Source organism: Gymnoscopelus microlampas, assembly GCF_963454915.1.
Source record: "Gymnoscopelus microlampas genome assembly, chromosome: 10".
Taxonomy (NCBI): Eukaryota; Metazoa; Chordata; class Actinopteri; order Myctophiformes; family Myctophidae; genus Gymnoscopelus; species Gymnoscopelus microlampas.
The window spans coordinates 23,369,115-23,394,005 of record NC_139947.1 but is presented as its reverse complement, the minus strand read 5'-3'; the positions used below and the strand labels follow the sequence as shown (position 1 = coordinate 23,394,005).

The window sequence follows — 24,891 nt, the reverse complement described above, 5'->3', positions numbered from 1 at the left end:
GTTAACATTTGCTGCCAACCTTCTTGTCCAGAAATAATGAACACTGTCTGTCATTGCAGAACCATGTGAGGGTCCCAGACCTCTCTTCACACACACACGCACACACACACACGCACACGCACGCACACGCACGCAGGCACGCACGCACAGAGAGAGAGAGACAGATACAATTTGTAATATGCCTCAAAGTTTGTAATATTAATTTTGGCACAATTTTCACTTCATATCTCAATGAAATTATTTGGTTTGAGATCAAGAGAAACAGTTGACAATATATATAAACAAACATAACAAAGAAAAGAAACAGAAAAACATTTCAAGTAAAACGGTACAATCAACCCTTGTGTTGCTTGTTTAATTATGTTAGTTCTGCAATGATTTTTATGCCACTCCAACACCAGCATCTGTCCCTCCCTGAGTACTTTTCTTTAATTTGATCTCAGATGATAAGATGAAGTAAAAACAAAGGTGGAAAGAATGCTTTTCAAAACAAAGGCATCCCAGGGTAATGATGTACTAGGGATTTCGGTGGCATAGCTTTGAGAGGATATAGTGGCTATTAATATCTGTATAGGAACCACAGGACATTATGACCGGTCTCCACTTTTTAATTTGTGAGGCAGTGCTGCTGACTGAGAAATAATACAATCCATTTATGGACTTTGTAAATATGTGCCCATTAGCGTAGTTAGGAAATGTATTGACTTGAAATGGGCAGTTAAAAGAAAACGTTGTCTTTCAGCACTAATTTCAAAACGTATACATGAAATGCATGACAACACCCCCACCTCCACTGTAGAACCAATATGTGAATCAATGAATAATTTAACAAATGATCTGTCGTAGACATTAATGTCTACGGCAGCTATGTTCCATCACCATAATCGAGACATTTTAATTCAAGGCATCCCCCCCTCTACATTTAAAAATGGCAATGAAGTCTTGCCCGCTCCCTTTGAAACTGTAGATGAAAGGGCATCCAATTTTGATAATTGACGGCAGACAGTGTCACATCCTTCTATCCCCATCAGCCTAAACCCTCCAGCTCCCTGTTGACGTTCTAAATCGAGCGCTAGCAACTCACCACCTCTCTGCCCCCCACCCTCCCGAGTCCCCACACACACCTTACCACCCCACCCCGTGTGTTAGTCAAGACCCTGGCTGCTATTCTGGAAGGGGAGGGAGGGAGAGATTGTAATTGTGTGTGTGTGTGTGTTGGGGGGGGGGGGGGTTGTAGGTTGATCGGGCAGAGCTGAGAGGGTGTCAGGGCAGAGAGAGAACAGTATGACAGCTGAGAGAAAGTTAAAGGAGAGATGGAAAATGTGAGAGATGGGGGGGTTAATGGAAGATGACGACGTAAAGGAAAGCAGTGTGAACTATAGAGATATTCATGCTCTCATACTGGATGTATCTCTGCCAGGAAATGTAGCCAGCCTATGACATCAGTCACATATGACGTAAGATTCTATATTTCAGCCAAATCCAACCGCCATTACACAGTTAAAGTTAAATATAAAAATAAATATGGCGCTGATAGGTCCAGCAGTTTGCAGGATTAGCTGCGGATAAACACATAGATAGACTCGCACACAGTAGAAAACACCATACCCAAATTGCCTTCAGCCGGGTGGAGATAACGAGAAGAGGCAAACAAGCCTGCAGTGTTTAAAGTCAACCCCCACTCTAAAACAACCAACAAAGAAGACAGAGCAGACAATTATGAAATGGAAATGTTGTTGAAAGTGAAAATGGCTTGCGATAATAAAATGACTGAATGATCAACTGCAGAGTGAATTAACACCAATATAAACCAAACCCACAATCTATTATATACTGAAACAGAGCCATTTTCTGTAGAGTCTTGATATATCATCCTGGAAGGTGTATTATGAATTCATGTCATCAAGAATCAAGAGAATGTATTTGTAAGAATTTGTAAATAAATACTCATCAGGCCCGGCGTCACGGGGGTGCCAGAGGGGGCCTGGCACCCTCCGTTGCAAATTCTGCCCCCTCAGTTTAAGTTTTATGTACATATTGTTTTACTATATAAAAAATGATGTGCCCCCTCGCCATTTTCCATCTGCCCCCTCAGTCATTTCATCCTGGAGCCGAGCCTGATACTCATAGGTCCATGCAGCGAAGCAAGGTCCGCAAAACTGTGCTAACAGAACACAACATAACAACAATAAAGGATATATAATATAAATAAGTGTCGTGTTAGTGTTAGTTATGTGTCAGTGTAAAACAGGGCAGGTGAACAGAACTTGGTTGGATTTAAGTAGCTACTCTCTGCTCTCCATCCCTTTAAATAAAGCAATACATAGTACATTGCAGTCCAGTGGTAAAGTACCTGCCCACCACCGCTCAGCCTTGAGGTTTGAATCGACTGTGGTGCCTCAGGCTTTGTCCAGCGTCTATACGAACACAATTGGCCCGTGTTTGGGGGAAGGAAGCTGGGCGGGGAGGATGATATTTGTCACTGCACGTACTCCTACGGGCTGGGGCGGCACCTGTCAGCAGGGAGTGTTGGGCAGGAGGAGTATGACAGAGTGCGGCAGTGGCTCAGGGGTAGAGTGGCCGGATGGGAACCGTGAGGTTTCCAGTTCGATCCTGGATTCCCCCAGAGTTAATGTCGAAGTGTCCTTGAGCAAGACGCTGAACCCTAATTGCTCCCGATGAGCAGGTTGGTGCCTTGCATGGTTTCCTCCGCCATGGGTGTATGTACTATACAGTGAGTGACAGGGGTTCGTAATAAGGTTAGGGAATTTGGGAGCAGATCAGGAATGCAGAAATTCGTAGAACAGCGGTAGAGACGAAAGAAAAACAGACAGAGGGATTTGTGTGTGTGTGGGGACTACTAAAAGTGAATCTGACCCAACTGTCTGTAATCCCTGTGTCTCACCGGTGACATTGAGTCACTTCCGCAAAGGTCACAGATGCCATTTTGTGTATATGTGTATATTTGTTTTGAGTGTGTGTGCGTGCGTGCGTACGTGCATGCGTGTGTGCGTGCGTGAGGGCTGAATATGGCTAAAGAAAGGCAAACCAATGTCTTCAATACGGGCATATAGCACAGTACCAACAGGTATGTATATGTTACCGTGTGTGTGTGTGTGTGTGTGTGTGTGTGTGTGTGTGTGTGTGTCTGTCTGTCTGTCTACTCTCACAAAGAACACTGGAATAACGCGCGCACACACACACACACACACACACACACACACACACACACACACACACACACACACACACACACACACACACACACACACACACACACACACACACACACACACACACACACACACACACACACACACACACACACACACACACACACACACACACTATTCTTGGGATGTGTTGGTCTCAGCTGCCATGTATTACATAATGTTCCCAGGCACAGGGAGAGGGACATATGCCACAGTACATGGTCTGAGCCTGGGTTCCAGTACATTGACCAGACATTCCAGTTTGTCCAGGATTGTCCCAGTTTCAAATTGGATGTCCTGACAAATAACACTAAAATAATAATAATTATAACAATAATAATAATAATAATAATAATAATAATAATAATAATATAATAATAATAAATATACTCGTTTACAATGCCTATAAACATTCATCATGTTCTGTTCCACTCAATATTACCTAACCACCATCCATGGTGATGAAAGGTGCAGTCACTAGGTGTGCTAAGTACTAAAGTAATTGACAGCTATCCTGATGAAAACACCTATACCTATGGTGTGTGCATACATGCACATGTGCATGAATGTGCAATTCATTGCGTGTGTCCTGGTTTGGGGATTTGGAAATATCGTCCTCCTAAATTAGTAGGCAACAGCTCTAAGAGCACCTAACCACTTGAACCCTATCCTATTCTGGAGCTAACATACAGCATAAATAGCCACTCTACAAGCTCACAACATGTTGCAAAGTGAGGCACTGTTTGCTTGTAGATCGGCTATTTTCAGCGAAGATATTTAGATCGAAAACAGGAGGGGGCCTATTATAGAGCCCTTGGGAATCTGGTCAACTAATTATAGGGATTAAGTGTTTTTAAAGTACTGTAGCTTGTTGGCTCACTGTTACTGACTTATTAATCTGCCACAAATGTGGCTGGGTAAATGTATAATCATTCCATTACCGTATATGTGTCTTTCTTAAAACTTGGTGAGAATGATCAGTGATTCAATTCAATTCAATCTTTATTTCAGACCCAGGGAGATCCATATCACAATTTATACAACACAACAAACACAACACAATGAAATAAAATAACAGAAAATTTAAATAAAAAGTGAGCTTATAGATCAGCCATTTTAGCATTTAAAAAAATATATTTTGAAAATATAAAATAAGGTTTTAGTGGTTAAGGTTATTCAGTGGAATATTGATTAATTACGTATAGCTATTTTAGTGTCCACTACTCTTCTGTAGTTTTACTTATTTTACCTATTTTAAAATGACTTATTTTCTATCAATTACACACCCCATGAAGCCTTGAATTCATGGATTCTTTTTTGTTTTTGTCGCATTCCTAAACCAATAATTTGATGACCGGCTTAGTCTCCTATTGAATGATGACCCAGTCATCAAATAATTGGCGCAGGAATGCGACAAAAACAAAAAGATCTCCATGAAGTCAACTATTCATGGGGTGTGTAATATGATAGAAAAAATAAGTAATTTTTTTGTGAACTACTCCTTTAACAACCCTGTGGGTTTGTTTTCACCACATTGCGCTGTATCCATGGAAACTAGTTAAAAGTTGTGAAAACCCAGAGGGGGGTGTGGTGTGTGTGTGTGTGTGTGTGTGTGTGTGTGTGTGTGTGTGTGTGTGTGTGTGTGTGTGTGTGTGTGTGTGTGTGTGTGTGTGTGTGTGTGTGTGTGTGTGTGTGTGTGCGTGTGAGACATTCACAATGATAGACAACCTGAACAGTGTGACATTCACAGCACCCAGATTTCCAACCTCTAAAATAAATAGCAAGAGTGTTAATTGAAACCCTGAGCAGAGCGCGAGCTAACAGAGCAGGTGATTAAGGAAATAAACATTAACAAAATTAATGTCTGTGCGTGTGTGTGTGTGTGTGTGTGTGTGTGTGTGTGTGTGTGTGTGTGTGTGTGTGTGTGTGTGTGTGTGTGTGTGTGTGTGTGTGTGTGTGTGTGTGTGTGTGTGTGTGTGTGTGTGTGTGTGTGTGTGTGTGTGTGTGTACGCATGCGTGCACTTAAGTGTGTATGTGAGCACTCGCATATCAGACAAATGATTGCCTTCACCTTGGAGAGATGACCCACAGTGCTTTGACTGCCAATATTATTTTGTTCTTGGGCGGCCCACTCTTTCATATTGTCACTTGAAGGGTCTGAGCAGTGATCTTTCAACTGAAACAATCTGAGGCCGTCATTGCGATGATGAGTGATGACATATCTGGTCATATCCATCTATTATATCAGACTTTAAGTAAATTGTCCATGCTCTCTGTTTACCACAATGTACAGTACACCAATCCAATGCTGTTCACCTTGAATGATAAAGCAAACTCACTAGTTGAAATGCTAAAGCCGGATTTACACGTATATATTTATGCTTATATGAGCTCACAACGCATTGCACCATTAGGCATTCTGTGCATGCATGTAGATCTGCTATTTTTGGTACTGACATTGCATGCAACAAAGTATATCAAGCCCTTAACTCTGACTCTAATTCACCACGTGAATAAATTAGCAGCAAATTGTAAGAGAGAGTGGACAGTCAATGGACATACAGTATGGGCAGAAATTTTGTATCTCCATATTTCAACTTTATATGTTTTTTTCGTGAATGTATGCCCTACTTCATCATACAAGAGTGATGCACAAAAGTAGTGAAAATAGCAGATCTACAAGCTCGGCTATTTTCACTATTTTAAATGTATTTTACGTTTCTTTTAAATAAAGGAATGGTTTTGGACAAGGTTTCCGACAGCAACGATATGTAAAATAGCTCTATTCATATGCTATATTCAAATGCTCTATTCACAAGTTTCCTAGGGCATTATGGGCATCACTTCCTGTCGATTTGATCCCTGATACCTGATCAAATTGACAGGAAGTGATGCCCATAATGCCCTAGGAAACTTGTGGATAGAATGTAGATATCTCTAGTGTGCAGGTGTATTTACTGCCCACCACCGTAGTCAGTGTCAGGGGTTCGATAATTCCACAGCACCTCCAGTTCGGGTGGGCGATCCAACGTACAACTGGAAGCCTAGGGATGCCCTCCCTAGGCTTCCAGTTGTATTTGTGGGAGGGTGATCTCTGTTGTTGCACTAGCGACTCCTTCAGATTTGTTCACCATGGAGCAGAACGGAGGAGGATAGAATGTTCCTTCGTACGCGTTACAGTGCACTTTGTGACATCACGTGTATGTATCTATCGTAGGAGAGATGTCTTTGTCTACACTCTCCCCTCCCCAAGACCAACCAGTAGGTGTCAGCAGTGAGGGACTTCATGGTGGAATTGGTAATTGACAAAATCATGACTAAATTGGGAGAAAATTTAAAAAAAAAAAGAAATGGGAAAAAGATAATGACAAGCTCAATGGAATTTCGGATAGGAATGTTTAAGCGTAATCACCATTCCAAGTGATGTGAAAACCATCCTTACTTACTGTCCACACAGTCTGTTTCAGATGTAGATGGACATTAACCAATGTTCCCTCAAAGAGTTAAAATAATATGCCCTCCCATCCATGACTGCTCCATAACTTCTATGCTAATGCCTTCAGAGAGGTCAGTTCTGACACTAGAAAGCAGCAGCCACACACACATTCAGTAGCACACAAAAGCAACTTGAAGGTGAGTCCCCATATTTATTTGGTTACAGCACTGCTTTGTTTTGCTAGAAAGGATGCAGAATTACAGAACATTTTACAGTAGCTCTGAATTCACGACTTTCAACCTGGCATTCCTATTTTCAAACATATTCAAAATGATTACGAAAATAGCTGATCTACAGCTATCTGCTATTTTCGCAGTGCGACACCATCATACAGTGCTAAAATGGTTAAAGGTGGTGTTATTTTTTTTCTTTTTAAATTAGTGTTAAATAGCTCTATGTCCAGACAGTAATCATTGCTACTAGAGTGTTTGTAATAGGGGTGAGCAGAAAATAAATCTTAAGTCAGGATACCAATTTCATCCAATCAGGAAAGAGAACCCATACAGGATAAACAAGTGCATTTTGTGTGTGTGTGTGTGTGTGGTGTGGTGTGGTGTGGTGTGGTGTGGTGTGGTGTGGTGTGGTGTGTGTGTGTGTGTGTGTGTGTGTTTGTGTGTGTGTATGCGTATGTAAATGTGTGTGACGTTATTAACATGATGGTAAACATTTCAAGGCCAAATGAAGAGCGTTGAAGTGGTATCTGGATCTGAAAGCAGTGTGAACCTCTTGAAGCGGGAAAATCAAAGTCAGACACCCCATAATGATCCATGGAAAGCACAGAAACCATGGCAATGGACCCGCACGCTTGTCAAAGGTCAGACGAAAGCAAATTGTTGGTGTCCAATCAGTGCCAACCTGATCAACAGATTAGCTACATTCAAGAAAACCTTCACCATTATTGTATCTTCTAAATATGTGCATCAGTTTTCACCTTTCGCGGCCGGGTGACACAGTGGTAAAGTCCCTGCCACTCCACCACGGCGGTTGTGGGTTCGAATCCACTGTGGTGCATCTGGCTTTGACGGGCGTCTGTGCGAACACAATTGGCCCGTGTTCAGGGGAGGGAAGCCGGGCGGGGAGGGTGATATTTGTCACTGCATGTATTCCTACGAGCTGGGGTGGCACCTGTCAGCAGGGAGTGTTCGGCGGGAGGAGTAGGACGAAGGCCCTACTTCCTCCTGGTGGGGGCTCCTCACTGACAGGTGAGTCAGTAGGATACAACAGCAGTGACAACACAGAAATGTGTGTGGGGAGGAATTAATTGGCATGACAACTACATTGGGGAGAAAAAGGGGGTAAAAAAGTATTGGCTACTCTAAATTAAAATAAATAAATAAAGCCCCCAGAGCAAGAAATAAAAAAGTTTTACGTGACCGAGATGTCAAATAATTTAGATCGTTATTGCTATTATCAGATCTAAACAAAATCTTTAAAACCTACACATCTACACCAGGGGTCTTCAACAGGGGGTCCGGGACCCCTAGGGGGTCCTCAGAGTTACTACAGGGGGTCCCCCAAATCTTTGTGTGATATGATTATTTTTTTTTACATTAATCACTTGAACCCTAGCATCCCTTTTCTGAGGAGAACTTTAGCCAAAAATAGCAGATCTACAAGCTCACAACGCCGCTGCTGCGAGGCGTTTTATCTGAAACACACTTTTATACAATATAGAGGGGGTCCCTGCTTCATCGCTCTCTCAGCTAGGGGGTCCTTGGCCTGAAAACGTTGAAGACCCCTGATCTACACAAAACACAAACAAAAGTCTAGGCGAGAAAGAAAATAATTATTCTGTTATCGCAGATGTAGTAGCCTACAACACGATATGTGATATGTGAGCTTGTAGATCAGATATTTTAGCGATGAATACAAGTGTGCCTTGAGATTTTGCCCAATGATGTGGTCTTTCTTGGGCACAAAAAGTAAAAATTAAAAAAACAACAACACTGCACTATGCAATACAACAAATATGGTGGGTAAACCTTGCTGTCTTGTCTGTACACAGGCACATTCTGTGCAACATTGGAATTTAACACTAACAAATGTGACTGTGTAGGCTGCATGCTGAGGATGAGGAGTGTGTTGGGAATGCTGGGAAAAATAGAATGGTATGGCTTTGCTGCTCTGGGCATTCTGACCGCTTTCCTCAGCTTCCTCATGGACCTGAGTGTAGCCAAACTGCTGAGAGGTAGCACGCACGCACGCACGCACACACACACACACACACACACACACACACACACACACACACACACACACACACACACACACACACACACACACACACACACACACACACACACACACACACACACACACACACACACACACACACACACACACACACACACACACACACACACACACACACACACACACACACACACACACACACACACTTTTACTTATCATGAAATCTTCGGTGTTCATTTCATGCTGAAAATGTAGATTCTTACACTCTCAGAGTTAAATGAACACTCAATATATTGCACATATGTACACACATGCATGCTCACATTAACATGAGAAGGTCTTTTGAGTAATAATGTTACATTAGCTCTTTCTCTATCTCTATCTCTCCCCTCCATCTATCTCCCTCTCCCCCTCCCGCTCTCCATCATTCTCTCTGTCTTTCTCTCTCGCTTCCACCCCTCCATCTCATTCTCTCTATCTATATAATGCCATTCTCTCTCCTCTCTCTACCCCCCCCCCCCTCTCCCCTCTCCCCTCTCCACCTGTAGCTCACCAGTGGCTTTACATTCAGCTGGAGGGTCATTGCCTGCTGCAGTTCCTTTGCTGGACTCTCTACCCGGCAGCACTGTGCGCACTCTCCGCATCTTTCTCTCACAACATCTGTCCATTCTCCACAGGTTCGTATGCCACCGTCGTTAAATGAGCCTTTCACTGGAAAATACTGTCTTCCATAATCCTTACCTAATCTGCCCTGCAGCAGCTATTACAATGAGCATGAGAACATAATGGGTATGGGTATATATATTTCTACTCCTAAAAAAAGCTCACGGCATATAGAAAATTCACAGGTTCTCTTATCGTTCTGGTGGCATTTAAAGAGATATGCTGTAGTGTAGGCAAAAAGAAAAAAGTCATACATGAGTTTAAACCACCTTTAGGTGGGTGTGGAATATGTCAAATATAAATGGATAGCATTTAGGGTTGCACATGACATTTACCAAGAAAGCAATAATTGACTGTGAAAGCAGAAATGGACATTTCTACAATATCGCAGAGTTAAATCACTGTTGATTTTACTGTGTAATTGCACGTGATAGGTTGGTATCTTCAAGTCATCTTTCTCTCTAACGTTAGAGACCATCTATCTACTCTCTGTTTCCATCTAGTTCTCATTCCACAGCTGCACAGTCAAATACTTAGTGTTAATTTATCCATTTGTAACTCAGAGAGTTACAGTTACAAGTGCCACTCCACCATTGTTCAACCTAACTAACTTCATATACAGTAATGGTCCTTGGTCCCCGCTAATGATTTTAAGATGGCACCATTTCTGTCAATTCACTCTGTCTCAGAGGAGGGCTGTGGACAGTTCAGAAACCTGCCTACCAGTGACATCATCGGTAGGCAGGTTTGGTTGTTTCAAACACATTTTTTTTATTGATGCAATAACAGTGGCTTCTTTTTCAGCATGCTAACTGTCCAGGAAGAGAAAGACAGTAGTTTCTTTTAACTTGGAATCCTTATCGATGATGTCATCGGTAGTCAGGTTTATGAACTGTCCATAGCCCACCAATGAGTCACAGAGTGAGTAGACGGAAAATGTGCCATCTTATAATGACCATTAGTAAGGGCCAATTAAGGCTGAAAATGGGTGAAGTGCTCATTTAACACTTTTACTGTGTGGATGCCTTGACATTTAAAGCAGCTTTTTGGTGTTTCTTCAAGGCTCTGGGGTTCCAGAGGTGAGGACCATGCTGTCTGGTATGGAAATGCCCCACTATCTGTCTCTTACCAACATGTTTACTAAGTTTTTGGGCCTCATCTGTACACTTGCGGCTGGCAGCACTGTGTTCCTAGGCAAAGTGGTACGGTACTTTTTTCAGATTTGTTTTGTTTATTTATTTTACTTGCATTATAGTCCCCTTTTATTCCATCACAAACCCTTTCACAGCTGGGCAGCACCATAATAGATTATATGCCCACCACAGTTGTGCCAACATGAGCCAGAGTCTGCTGGATCAATTCTGTTAATTCTTGATGGAGTAAAATATGTCCTGTGAAGGGTTTTCATTTGTATCATTTTATATCTTACACAGCTTGCCAATGAGTCCTTCCATAGTGTATCCCACTGTTCTGTGGTAAGGGCCGGGGGAAATCTTTTGCTGTTCATACGAGCGAAAAGAATGAAAGGAGCAACTTGTTGCCGTCAGGCAGAAACTTCATATCTCCATATTTCGATAGCAGATCTACAAGCTCTTAAGGCGTCACGTTAAGACACGTTGTGATCTTGTAGATTGACAATTTTCACTATAAATGTTTTTAAAATAATAAAAAAGGAATGGTTTTGGACAAGGTTTCCACCCGACAACAAGCAACAAACTGATGAATACAGGAGGCAAGTGTCAGGAAAGGAACACAAATTCAGTTTTTTTGACCAGAGCTTGAAATGTCTCCAAATGGATTCTGCAGAGACAGACGAAAGGAATCATCAGTGGATTGTCCCATGCCTCCAGCAGAAAGTGCCCACTGAAGCAGAAAAATAACTTGCCGGTCGACATGTCACATATTGTCCAGCGAGACAGATTGTTCAAACTGAAATGGCCTACTGCCTATGATTGAATAAAAAACTATTTAATAGCTTGTATAATATATTTGTTTATATTTATGAATGACATTTTTATTATTCAATAAAAGGTTGTAGGCTATATGATTTATATTACATTGTAATGAAAATTACTTATATTAGTCAGCCTCTAACTCTTTCAGAGAAAGTACCACGGCCTCCCCCCGCTGGTGGGCAAAACTATTACTGTACAAAGAGAACAAATTACTAATGTGTGCTGGAAAAATATCTATATCAATTCTAACATGATTGTATATCCATTCCAGGGTCCCTTTGTGCATCTGTCCACCATGGTGGGAGCTTACCTGAGTCATCTCTGCACCCTCATTCAAGACAATAAGGAGGCATGACATCAAAGAATAACAATTAATTTAACGCCATTTCAGCATAGTGTAAAATGTTGTATGATGTCTGTGATCATTTTACAGCATGCCCTTATAGTTACAACACTACAGAACTACCTGTCTCTGTTATAGGAGAAAAAGAACATTGAGGGACAAATGATGGTTGTTGCTGCTGCTGTTGGTGTAGCAAGCTGCTTTGGAGCTCCTATCAGTGGTGAGTAAAGCCTGATTTATACACCATCGTACGTCGAGTATAAATGAAGCATACACCAAGAAAATAACAGTAACAGCCTACACAGCATAGTGCCTCGTTCGGGATGCATAAATCCTTTTATTTTTTACTTTTACCATTTGTCTGAGTGAGAAGGACCTTGACTGACCCTCACAGAGCCCTGACCTTAACCCGAAACACCATTGGAATGAATTGGAATGGCAAATGTGAGCCAGGCCTAATCTGTGTCTGACCTCATTGAAGCTCTTGTGGTTGAATGGAAGCAAATCACAAGCATTGCTGTGGAGTTGACCCCCCCCCTCCCCCACACTACTGGAACATTCTCCACTATTTCGGGATGGCTTTTCACTAGTTGTAACATTGATGCTGCGGTTTGCTTCCAGGTCGGACACTTCATGTGGGGCGATTAGGCCTGACTTGCATTTGGCATTCCAATTCATTCCATAGGTGTTTGAAAGGGCCACGGTCAGGTCTCTGTGGGTGCCTGGTGGCTCAGCCAGTTAGTGCACAGACCATTTGAGGAGCCGGGTTTGAATCTAGCCCCTGTCTTGTCTCGCATGTCTCTCCCCTCTCTCTCTGGTCTTGGTTTGCTGTCTCTCTACACTGACCTACAGCATCTAAAATAAAGCATAAAATGCCAAAAATTAAGTGTCACGGTCAGGGCTCTGTGCAGGCCAGTCGAGTTATTATCCATTCATCTAGACAAGCCATATCTGTATGGGGATGAGTGAGGAGCATGGGGGATTGTCATTCTGAAACAGCAAACGGCATTCCTCCAAATTGTTGCCACAAAATTGGAAGCACACAGTTGTCTGGAATGTATGTCATTGTAGCTGAAGCATTAAGATTTCCATTCACTGGAACAAATGGCACTAATTAGAATCACTATTTGTGATTCTAATTAGTGATTCACTAATTAGAAAGGACGTGAAATGAAAATCATTAAAACGCACATGGGAAAATGCCAAGTGATTTTAACATAATATATTAACTTCATATTATGATGAGTGATTTGGGCTAGATGTGGTGCACAGTCTATGTGCCAACATTATATGTGACTCCTTAAGCTGAGGAGTGCCAATGGTGGTTTATAAGGTAATATAGGCTACTTACTGTGTGTTTAATATGACTTAACTTAACTTAGAGCACTATGTTAGCGTATCTAAAGTTAAAACAGTATTAGCTGGTTATTGTTTTTTACTTATTTGTTTAACTAGTTTGCAAAATGTTGTGGTTGTAGTTCATCCATATGTAATACACAAATCTGTCCTCTACATACTGAGTAAAAAGTAGTCTCCCGTAGCCAGTCGATCAGAGATCTATCTCTGCCAGTGCCTGCTGATACGTGTGGTGACCTCTAAATTCAAAGTATGGGTTAAAACTGTGTGGAAACAATTCAGAAATCAAAAAATAATAACTGCATTGCAGAATCAATGCAAAGACTTTAGGGTGGTCCTTCATATTGGGATGATGATATGATTTGTTTTCAAAGCAGTAGGTGTAAAGGTTTGTCAGCAGCTGTTTTGCCACTGTTCTAGCCCATATACACATTGAATTTAGATTTCCTCGCATCAGTAGGGAGATCTCTGATCATCTGGGTAGACGTGACTAAGTAATGCCAGCCTCCCTGGTTTCTTTGGTCCTTTTATAAAACAATTAGGCACTACTACATAGGTGAAAATCATACCGCTGCTTCTGAGAAAGTGAACGTCAAACAGTTCAAAGTAATAGCAGCGGTCCTCTAAAGATGGTGCCGGACAGGGGCGCCATCTTGAGAGGGCCGTCACCTTCTCTATAGGTGGCAATTGTAAACAATACCCAAGTAAGATGACAGGCTGTTATCTCATAGCTGATGACATAATGCTGCATTTAATATTCTATATATACACAGTGATCACTGATCACCCACTCCCTCCCTCTCTTTTCTGTCCGTGTAGGTGTGTTGTTCAGCGTGGAGGTCATGTGTTCACATTTTGCCTTGAGGGACTACTGCCCGTGTTTCTTCTCGGCGGCCTGCGGCGCACTGACCTTCCGTCTACTTTCCGTCTGGAGCGGGGAGAGAGGTGAGCGGGGTCTCCTGACATTATTACAATACCTGCTTACAATGTCCCCCTTGTATCTGCTCACTGATCTTGTCTTAAGACCTGACCTGACTCGTTGACACATTTATTTCTAACTGTCTCAAGTAAAATGTAAATCCAATAAATCGCTGTTCACAACTGTCTAATTATGTTGTCATGGCAATGACTCGGGTGATTGGGTTTTGGGAATATCAGCAGGGGCGTTTAAGCTGATAGACTATCAGGAACAATAAAATAAACGCAATAAAGTGGAGGATGATTTGATTTGGAAAAGGCCATGGGATTGGGAGAGCTCAGTACAGTGACTCTAATTTGTTTTGTGTCCACAGAGACTCTTGAGGCATTGTTCAAAACAGATTTCTCTGATGCCTTACCCTTTTATCCACTAGAGATTCTGCTCTTTGCTTCACTGGGGTAAGGTTATTCACAAGAGTGTCTGTACAGTTGAACAATATTTGTCTGTATTGTTTATTTAAATGCTATACCTTTTGTAAGCTTATCTAAAATACTCAATTATAATTTACTATTCAAGAGAAAGGCTTGTTAGGCTACTATTTACTATGTAAATACAATAAATTCCTGGTCATACCTTGAGTCACCCTACTATTAAGTCTAATCACATCTACGTAATAGCCCCCTGCTCCATGGCTACAGTCTACAAACTCACAACACACCACAATGCAATGCATTGTGAGCTTGCAGATCTCTATCTTGCTATTTGTTGTACGATGAAGTACATAGGGTTTAAGTCTAAGTGGTTACGAAAAATGTCCTCCTCCTCTGTTTCTTTTTACAAATCAAACCCTGAATAAGCCTGTGGTCTCAGTCTTGTGGTGGTTCTGTCTCTGATATAAGGTTGCTGTGTGGAGCTGTAAGCTGTATCTATCTCTTCTGTCACCGCTGGATTCTGCGCTTCACCAAAACCAAGACACTCCTGATTAGGATGTTGACGACAGAGTGAGAGATCATTTTCACCCTCTGAGAAGCCGATAAGACTGCAGTGATGAATCAATCCTTTGAGGATAATCCATTTATAGCTTGAACAGTTCTGATTGTTTTGCCCCCTTAAACTGCCACGAGGCAGGTTTTATCCCTTGCTAATTTTGTTCTATTGATTTAAAACAAAAATCAAAACAACCACAGCTATTAAGTGCTTTATCAGAGTAGAAACCTCAAGATGATTCTTAACATGTTCTGCAGAGATTCTGCTACTTATAAAGCTCATTATGATGAGATTAGATTAGATTAGATCATGTGGATCTCGAGATCAACATGGGAACGGTGTGGCTTCGTGAGGATCTTGAACTTCATGTGGCCACCCTGTGACGTCTGTCATCTGACGTATGACTCCAAATTTGGGCAAGATTTCAACCCACAAGCCCCATTGACGTTATAAAATCATTAATGTTAATATTTTAATAAATATAATACATAATGTGGAAATTGGTTAACATTCTTGGATGTACCAAGTTGGCCAACTGGCAGCATGCACAAGAACTATGGTGCTGATCAGTCCTGCGGTTTGTGGGATTAGCTCCGGAGTCCGTACATCAGCCTTTTACAGAGCCATGCTGTGAACACTTTGCTAAAAGGTTATGTTGTGATATGATGGAAGGCGTCATTTTAAAATGGATTTTTTTTTTTGTTGTTAATTCTGATGATTCACTTAAGGAAGTAAATAAACTGTAATAACTTGAATGATCCGAATACGTGCCGTGGCAATGACATCAATGCATTTGTGGCTACATGTCATGTGTCTGAATATGTCTCACCAGGAAAGGTCTATACTCAGCCATGGTGGCCTTTATCCTCGCATCTGTGACGTTTCCCCACTCTGCTGGTCAATATATGGCTTCTAAGGTGGGGGAGTTACTGTGTGTCAATATACCTTTAAATCCTGAGTGTTAGATGCTGTAAGTGACATTTTCTGGATTAATAATAACAAAACAAAAGTAAACAGAAAATCAGGACAGATCACTTTGCTTCATCACTTCCAATTTCACTTGTTTATCCTGTACCCTGTTCTCTCCAATTTAACTTGTATACTCTCAGAGTTACAAGTGTAAAAATCTAACTTTGAGCATTTTACCTTCAAAGAAAATGATGTGTGAGTTTTCTCCCTGCAGTACACTATGAAGCAGCTCCTCATCTCCCTGCTAGACAGCAGACCGTGGCACTCTCAATTCCACAATGCCACAGTGGAGCTGGATCCAAACCCTTGGGGGGAGTGGCTATCATCAGAGCATCTACCCCACCTGACTCTGGGTGTCTTCCTACTTATGAAGGTACGACAAAGGGCTACTTTACCTACACTTCCAATGAGAAATTTAGACCAGGACACAAAACACAGTCAATAAAGTTATTTGAAGCCGACTGTGCACCGGACTGGACTCTAGATGCGCAGCCATCTTTATTGTAGTTCTGATCGTTGCAATTACATCTCTCCGTCAGAAGATGGATACAATGGACATAAAACTTACAGATTGTACATTTAAATGTCCCATCCAGAGCAATAACTTTCCTTTACAGTTTATTTTTGGGACTTTTCTATATCAAACTTTTGTAAATTGATTGGTGACAAAAATGTTCTTGCACTTAGATTGATGTTTACTTGTGCACTCAGTAACTGCGATTGTGCTTGATTTGTTTACGTTGTGTTGGTTCAATTGCTAGAAAGGTAATCACTTTACAATCTGTATAATCACATCTGTCTCCATTGTTAACACTGAGTTGTGGATGCTGGTCCTAGCCTGCACCTTGCCACTACCAGCAGGGTACTTCATGCCAGTGTTCATCTATGGTGAGTGAAGCAAAATTAACTAGACACACTGGATTTCTGGTTGATTTTACTGTTCCACACTACTACTGTTCTATTTGTACACACTCAAGTTAAATTAACACTGAGGATTTCACTGTGTATTACGTAACATAAATCCATAAAACAATCAATCCCTGAATCCCTGAAGAATCTCTCTTTGCTGTATATTGTAAACCAGATATGTCAAATAAGAGTCCATCTTTCCGGGAAGCTCTTACTTTTGAACAACTTTCAAGGTGATTTACTGTCACATGTGCAATAGTACAGCAGGTAGCGACACTGCAGGTAGTGAAATTCTTGTACTCTGAGCTTACCCTTTACACGTGAAAAATAGATAAAACAGGATAAAAAATAACAAGTATGTCAGGAAAGAAAATCAATGATATAAAAATAATATAACAAATCACACCCAGTGTGAAGTGAGCGGTGTTATTTAAGGTCATCACAGTGATGGAAGCTCACTTAAAAAAAATAGTATTTTTTTTTAAAGTGCGTGGTGATATTTATTTATATATTTATGAATTTCATCATGCGTCTCGCTAGCCAATCACGATACTGAGCAAAGGGTCTGAATACTTATCAGCCAATCACAGTACAGCGAAAGACAAATTTTCACGACGGATGGGTCATGGGTCCCAACCCCACTTATAGGAGCGACTACACCGCTCAAAAATAAAATAAAACATGTGTCAGAGAATAGTGACGAATAGTGAAGTGTGAAAAATGTGGCGTCCTTTTTTCTTTGCATTATTTCATGTTTGTCTGCTTTTCAGGGGCAGCTATTGGGCGTTTGGCAGGGGATTCACTTGGTTATGTGTCCACCAGAATGTCTTCAGGCCAGGATTGGGTTGCTCTAAATCCTGGGGGCTATGCACTGGCTGGTAGATAAACCTGCTTATACTGTAGCTAACCTAAATCAATTGACAATGCTAACATTGTGCCAACAGACTAACTTGTTTTGAACACAGCATAAACCATGACATGTCTGCAGGTGCGGCTGCATTTTCGGGGGCAGTCACACACACCCTGTCCCCTGCCCTTTTGGCTCTGGAACTAACGGGCCAGTTCAGCCATGCAGCGCCTGTCCTCCTTGCCACCTTACTGGCCAACGGCCTGGCTCGCTCTGGCCAACGACCCTCCTTCTACGATGCACTCTCCATCAGCAAGAAGCTCCCACACCTGCCATCGCTTCTGAAAGCCTGCCCCAGGTGAGAAAACAGGATAGAGGCTCTAAAGCCTAATTTATACATTGTCAGTGTCGCTCGTCAAAAATAGCTTGTGTTGCGGGATAATTTGGTATTTTGAATTGTAATGGCTTATTTTTCGTTCCTTCTTTGAAACTTTAAGAAAGCATCAAGAAAAACCAGCAGTGTGCGGACTTAATTTATTTATAAAAAAACATCTGCAAGAGCAAGATTTGCTTGGGGTGAATGAAGTTTTGTAGGAGGCGAGCCGTCTAGAAGAGAGTCTGTGTGAGTCTGTGTGTGTATTTATTTGAATGGAGCTGAGCTGGCAAACCGCTGGACCAATCACTACCAAATCTTTTGTGCGGATATGTTTTCCACATTTTACAAGCTGAGGAGCGTCTGCAGACGTAAAAACGGATGATGACAAGCTGACAATGTGCTGCGAAAGCAATGTGTCGTAAGATTGGTCTTTGCGTCACTTTTCATAACATAAGCTTGTAGATCATCACTTCCAGTTGTCAGAAAACTTGGAGGCTAATCTTTGACATCAGTACTATGACATTGGCACTGTGTGTGTATGTCTTTATGTATTGCTGCCGGGAATTCCATTGCTTAGTAGCCTACTTAGGCACAAAGTACTTGAAGGCCAGTCTATAATGTCAGTACTGTGCCATCAGGCATGTCCATATTTAGGTATAATACAGACAGAAAGACCCTGACATCATCAATGTCAGATATATACAATATATGGTACTGCTTCCAGTGTTGCTGCTCGACTTTCAGGACACATTCATATACATTATAATTATGCCTCCAAAAGGGAAGGGTGGCAAAAGTGGTAAAGGTGCAGCTGCACCAGGAGGTGGAGATACAGACAAAAAGGAAAAGGTACAAAAAGGAGGCACAGCAGTGAAGGTGCGGCATATCCTCTGTGAAAAACATGGCAAGTGCATGGAGGCGATGGAGAAGCTGAAGGCCGGTGGTCGTTTCAGCGAAGTAGCATCGCAGTTCAGTGAAGACAAAGCCAGACAAGGAGGTGAACTGGGTTGGATGACACGAGGGTCAATGGTGGTACCCTTCCAAGATGCAGCGTTTGCTTTGCCTGTCAGCGCTATGGATAAACCTGTGTACACAGACCCCCCCGTCAAGACCAAATTTGGCTACCATATTATTATGGTGGAAGGCAAGAAGTGACCTGGGGAATCTCTACTCTTCACATGTGGCTAAAGTTTCAGAAGCAACTTTCTTTAGCACATTAATGTAACTAACTAGAACACGTGCCCTTAGGGCGTGTGCACTTGATGATGTGCGTTATTAGATGCGTTACCTTGGAACTAGTCTCCAGACTACTATTCCACATCTCCAAATGCTACAACATAAGTCTGGAACTTTACATTTCTTTAAAATCTTTACATTCTATTTTAGAATTTCCATTTCTGATAAGCAGCAAGCTATATATGCTTCGATTGTTTTGAGGACAAATTTGCGTGACTGTAAAGAGGAAACGGAAGCCAGAAGGGGCTCGGATCATTTTCAGAGCTTCCGTGCTCCAGACTGTATGGCGGAAGCATTTGAAAATTCTGTGTGGCAACAGTCTAGCTCGCGAGACTACCCTGGCTGGAACTAATCTCTCCCCCCACACACACATGCCAGTTTAGTACTGCCTGGTGCAATGGATACACACACACTACATTTTGAAATAATGAAATAAGCAGCGCAATGTCTTTGCAAACAAAGTCAATCAAGGTCACAATAGCCTACATACTGGCTGGCACACAGAGCTACACACACACACGCACACGCACGCACGCACACACACACACACACACACACAAAACATGTTGAAATAATTAAATAATTACCTGTTTCAGCTGCTCAAGTCTGGAAGCATAGTCGGGTGTCCGAGTGTTGATTGATGTCGCTTTCGTAGAGCCATGACTTTGAACAGTGCCCCCCGGTGCTTTGTAGCGTGCAGCATGCACAGTAGGGCAGGCGCCCTACCGGTCCAAAGTCTGTCTCAATAATGGACTTGAATGCTAACTGTACAACATATACTGTACATTGAATGTGGGGAAAGTAACCTACCCAAAAGCCAGATCCATGAGCGACCTTTGGGCCACGTTTTAGAGCCAGTTGGACTACTGGTCTGCTGGACCCCAAATGCACACAAACACCGCCTCCAATTATATTTGTAAGATTGCATTGAGTAATAGATGAGCCTATGGCTCCAGTTCCCAACACTGACCAACACTGGAGGAAACCACCTAAACCAGGAAGTTCAAAGTCAAAGGAGGAGGGGAGTGTAGGCCATCGGTTCTGTCTCTTTTGGGGGGAACGGGGGGTTGCATGTTGCCTTTCAGAGCAGTCTAAGGTTGATATCCATTAAAAGAACTGTAGAGTCCGAGTGCCAAAGATCACAAGTCCAGTACCAATAGGAGATTGCAAGGGGAGTCGTTAGCTCACATCCTGCACCTGCTCAGCACTTACTCAATTGGGAGTTGTTAATGCTGTGCTGCTCTTCCCACTGACTATACACTCACTGGCATTCTATGCACAAACGAGAAGTAAAGAAAATCATGCATGCACACAAATCTATAGAATATCAAAAGGAATTAACTCAAGGCCATACAGGTATAATATTCAAATAAATACGCAGTCTGTCAGCATGACAAGAGTCTAACCTATCTCTTACAGAGCAATGTCATAATGATCCTAAAAGCTAATAAATATTTGATATAGCCCAATGGGCTGTTTTTGGGCTGCACTTTACTTGTTTTTTTCCCCAACAATTATATTTGATTACATGAATATATATATTTTTTAACATGAATAAATTAAGGGACAAATAATATCAGCAACTACTGTAAAGGCCTCCATCTTTCTTACAGGATTAGAGCTGTGCCAATAGGACATACTCTGGGACTTAAAGGGACGGTGCTTGAGAAAGCATCTGGGCTGATGGAAGTTCAGCGTGTTCTACATTCGAGCACTGAGACAGAGTTCCCTCTTGTTGAGTCCCTTGGTAGGTAATAACACCTCAAGTCAAAGTGTCCCATTTCTGTTTGAGTTGGGCTTAAGCTTTCTTTATGTCAACACTCTGCCTGTTTGAGTCCACACAGTCTGATACATACAGTGTCAACTATTTCTATGAATGTGGTGTGAGATCGGGTTGTACATTTACAGATGGGTCACAATTTAAAGAAAAAACAAAGTGTAAAGTTAAAAAGTACGGTGTTGGGCTGTCACGAGGCACCAGAACAGTTTCAATGCACCTTGGCAGAGATTGTACAAGTCTCTGGAACTCTACTGGAAGGATGGAACAGCATTCTAACAAAATATATACCTTCATTTGATGTTTTGATGATGGCGGTGGAGAGTACTGTCGGTCCAAAATCCCCAATTGTGTTATGATCTGTGTCCGTGAAGGCCATAGCATATTATTCACATCATTTTCATCATAAAAAATAATTCAGTGATCGTCATGCCCTATGGATGGATTCTTAGATGCCACAGCATGATCAGATGTTAATTGCTTTATCTGTATCAGGTAGTACACCTGTTTGGAAGCAAGCAGATACATTAATTACATTTTCCACTCAGTTAGGTTTATCCTTTAATTTGTCACCAATTTGTACATGCCTGATGGTAATTTTTTCGTTTCATCCCCTGGAAGAGGGAACCTGACACTCAACATTCTGTTACCTACAGAGACATTGACCATAAATATTAACAGCACAAATGGGGTCCAATTCTTCAGTAGTGCTGCTGAGATCCTATTACGAGGTGTTTTCTGATGCTTGTCCCTGAAAACGATTTTCACAGCTTGACAACCTGTCTGTCTCATGTGCCACTTCACAGCCTCCGAGGTGCAAAGTGTGGTTGAAAATGAAAGAAATATCTCACCTGTTCAAAAGCTATAACTGTTCATCAATTGCATGGAAAATGGAAAACAATCCCACTGACAAATTATACGTAGCCTGCGAGTTAGTTCTGGCAGCATACACTCGAGATAGGTTACATGCATTGCTCATTCTATGGGGCTGGTTACAGCGTCATGCAGACCCATACAGTACGTCACACTCTGACGTGGTAGTCACGCCAGTCAGTTGTCCAATCGGGCGGGTTATTTAAGCTCACCTTCATCTGTGTTCTGTCTGCTTTGTGTTTCATAGGTGTTGTAGGCAGCGTTTGCTCCCACCACCACCCCAGCACCACCAGTGGGCTCTGCTATTGTTCTGTTCCCCGGGGGGGGGGTTGTTATGTATATCTATCTCCCTGCTCTTAATGGTTAATGATGGCTGTATGATTGTGCTGAGCAGGGAGAAAAAATATAGCAGAGCCTGAACGCCAAAATAAAATATTACATCCACACTTGTATTCTCATTCTATTATATTGCTTAAATATATTCGGTCTATAATATTGGTTCAATCTTTCGTGAGTTATCTGACAGAACTTTACAAGATGTAATTATAGGTGATCATTTAAAAAAATAAATTCAAAACATTTCTTTTATTTTTCCAAAAATAGCAGATCTACAAGCTCACAACATGGTGCATTGGCTATCGGCGAAGTACAGTATAAATCAGGCTTAAGCATTAGGGCACAGTCACACATGCACTTCATACGCATCATTAGTGGCAGCCGCCCCAGTCACATGCATTCTATGGAAGCTAAGGGGTGGAGCTTACTGTTGCAGCGTGTAGATGACGTTAACGCGTGAGGCTTTCAACGTGCCTGAAGCTTGGAGTTCAACATTGGTGAACTTTGACCAGGAGTCAACCATTAGGAAAGAAGCAGTTCACTTGTAGCTTTCTTTCAGTGAGCCAATCACTCCTACGTAAGTCAAACAAAATACCTTGGCATGTGTTGGCTCCATCACTTCTGAAGCGTATATGTGATCGTACCCATAATGTTTAGAAGGTAATCAGTCTTCCAGCTGATGCAGTTGATGTAAATAACACAGAAATAGACGCATTATACTACAGTAGAGAGTTGTTGATACACTGAACTGTGACAGATTGTTTTTTGCCTCCCCTCTCCTTATCTCTCCTTTTTCTCATTTAAGGTTCACAGATTCTACTGGGGTCCATTTACCGCTCAGACCTGCAAACATTTCTGCACTGCAGAAAGGATGAGGTGAAAGCTTTCAGACTCTTATTTAGCTGATAACTATAATCGACATATTCCCCCTTGAAAGGCTCAGAATGCAAGCAAAGTTAGGGTAGCTTAGTCATCAATAATCACTGCTTGCTAACCAAAATGCTGCCAAATGTACAGCATGGAAAAACATGTCTTTGGGGCATAAAGGGAATGTATGTAATATAGCATGAGAGCCCATCTTATGAAATGATTCTGCTTCTTTCTAAAGTGTGACAAACATCTATCTTGATTCTCACAATTCTTTCAGGCTTTGAAGGGATGGTATTTATCAAATAATAAGAACATTATATTATCATATATCATGATAGAGCATCACATTTTCGCTGTTGGGCAGAAACCTAGCATTTCCGTATTTCATTACAAAAAAAATCTTCATAAAGTAATGCCCAATTTTATGCTCAGTTGTATAACAGCATTGCACAAAATAAATGAAAATAGCCAATCTATACATGCTGACAACGCCCCGCTAATCTCGTAAATCAGCTATTTTCGCTACTATTAATTGTTTGAGGGACATTTTCGCCTACAATGACGTGCCTAAAATAAGGATGCCAGGTTGGATTGGTTAAGTCTGTCTGTGGGTTTTGCACATATTTAACTAATGAAAAGAGCTTGAGGCTAAATTATAATAGGTTTCCACCAGACAGCGACAATCTGAATTACAGGGGGTGATTACATCAGTCTAATCAACTGCTTGTATCATTCTTCAGGTTGTGGAGAAACAATTGGCAGATATGTGTACTATTTATCCAACCTCTGTGCAGTTGTCAACTCACACCACCATACAGGAGGTGACGTGACATTGCAAATCATCACCATTTATTGCTCACACGTCCCTGCCTTTAAAATGACTTTGTTTTCAAAAACCTTGTTTAATCTCTGTTGTACCATGCAGGCCCATGGCATCCTGAGAATGCTTGGTTCCCAGACGTTGTTTGTGACAGAGGGAGGAAGGCTAGTTGGGCTTATCACATGGCCCGAGGTAATGAATATTCAGTCACATGGCCCGAGGTAATGAATATTCAGTGAGAAGGAAAGAAGAAAAAAATAAATAGCATTCATATTTGTCTTAATTTGATTGATTTATGCCTGTGAAACATACTGCATAGTCACGCTATACTCACCTGTGGGCGTATTTGGCTACTGTGTATGCACAGAGTCAACAACACATTATGTTGGACTGCTGCTGGCAAAATAAGTGTTTATGTATTCAAAGCTGTCATCTCGCCTTCCCTTCCTTCCTGTCTCTCCCCCTTCCCTCCCACCCTGCCCTGCTGTCTCTGTCTTCCAGATGAAGAGAATATTAGAAGACATAGCCAAAGAAATCTGAGCTGTGGTGCAGGGGGAGGGGGTTCCCTCAACTTTTTCTAACCCTGTTCCCCTCTCATTAGAGTAAAGGCACTAGGCTCTAATAATGAGACCTCCTCCCTGTTGCCTAACCATCATGTTTGTTCCCAAACAACGCTGTCATTATCCAGAGGCCACATGCGCATCCATCAGAGCTTGTCTGTGTGTCTGATATTGGAATGAGGGGATATGCAACA

The 24,891-nt window shown here is 41.8% G+C and overlaps 2 protein-coding genes across 2 annotated transcripts; both read left to right on the top strand.

The window, feature by feature from the left end:
• Positions 1–8,778: 8,778 nt before the first annotated feature.
• Positions 8,779–24,677, top strand: clcnk (chloride channel K; the record flags this gene model as incomplete). The annotated part of the gene is made up of 18 exons (XM_084070031.1): positions 8,779–8,896; positions 9,450–9,578; positions 10,627–10,766; positions 11,791–11,868; positions 12,001–12,082; positions 14,038–14,163; positions 14,511–14,595; positions 15,037–15,138; positions 15,957–16,041; positions 16,308–16,466; positions 16,912–16,981; positions 17,773–17,880; positions 17,991–18,207; positions 22,359–22,363; positions 23,253–23,323; positions 24,058–24,138; positions 24,243–24,329; positions 24,639–24,677. 18 exons carry the CDS (start codon positions 8,779–8,781, stop codon positions 24,675–24,677), a joined length of 1,782 nt encoding a protein of 593 aa, XP_083926157.1.
• On the top strand, positions 18,994–19,380 carry LOC311054489 (peptidyl-prolyl cis-trans isomerase NIMA-interacting 4-like; the record flags this gene model as incomplete). Its single annotated transcript, XM_084070501.1, has 1 exon — positions 18,994–19,380. The coding sequence occupies one exon, from the start codon at positions 18,994–18,996 to the stop codon at positions 19,378–19,380; it is 387 nt and encodes a 128-aa protein (XP_083926627.1).
• Positions 24,678–24,891: the final 214 nt, after the last annotated feature.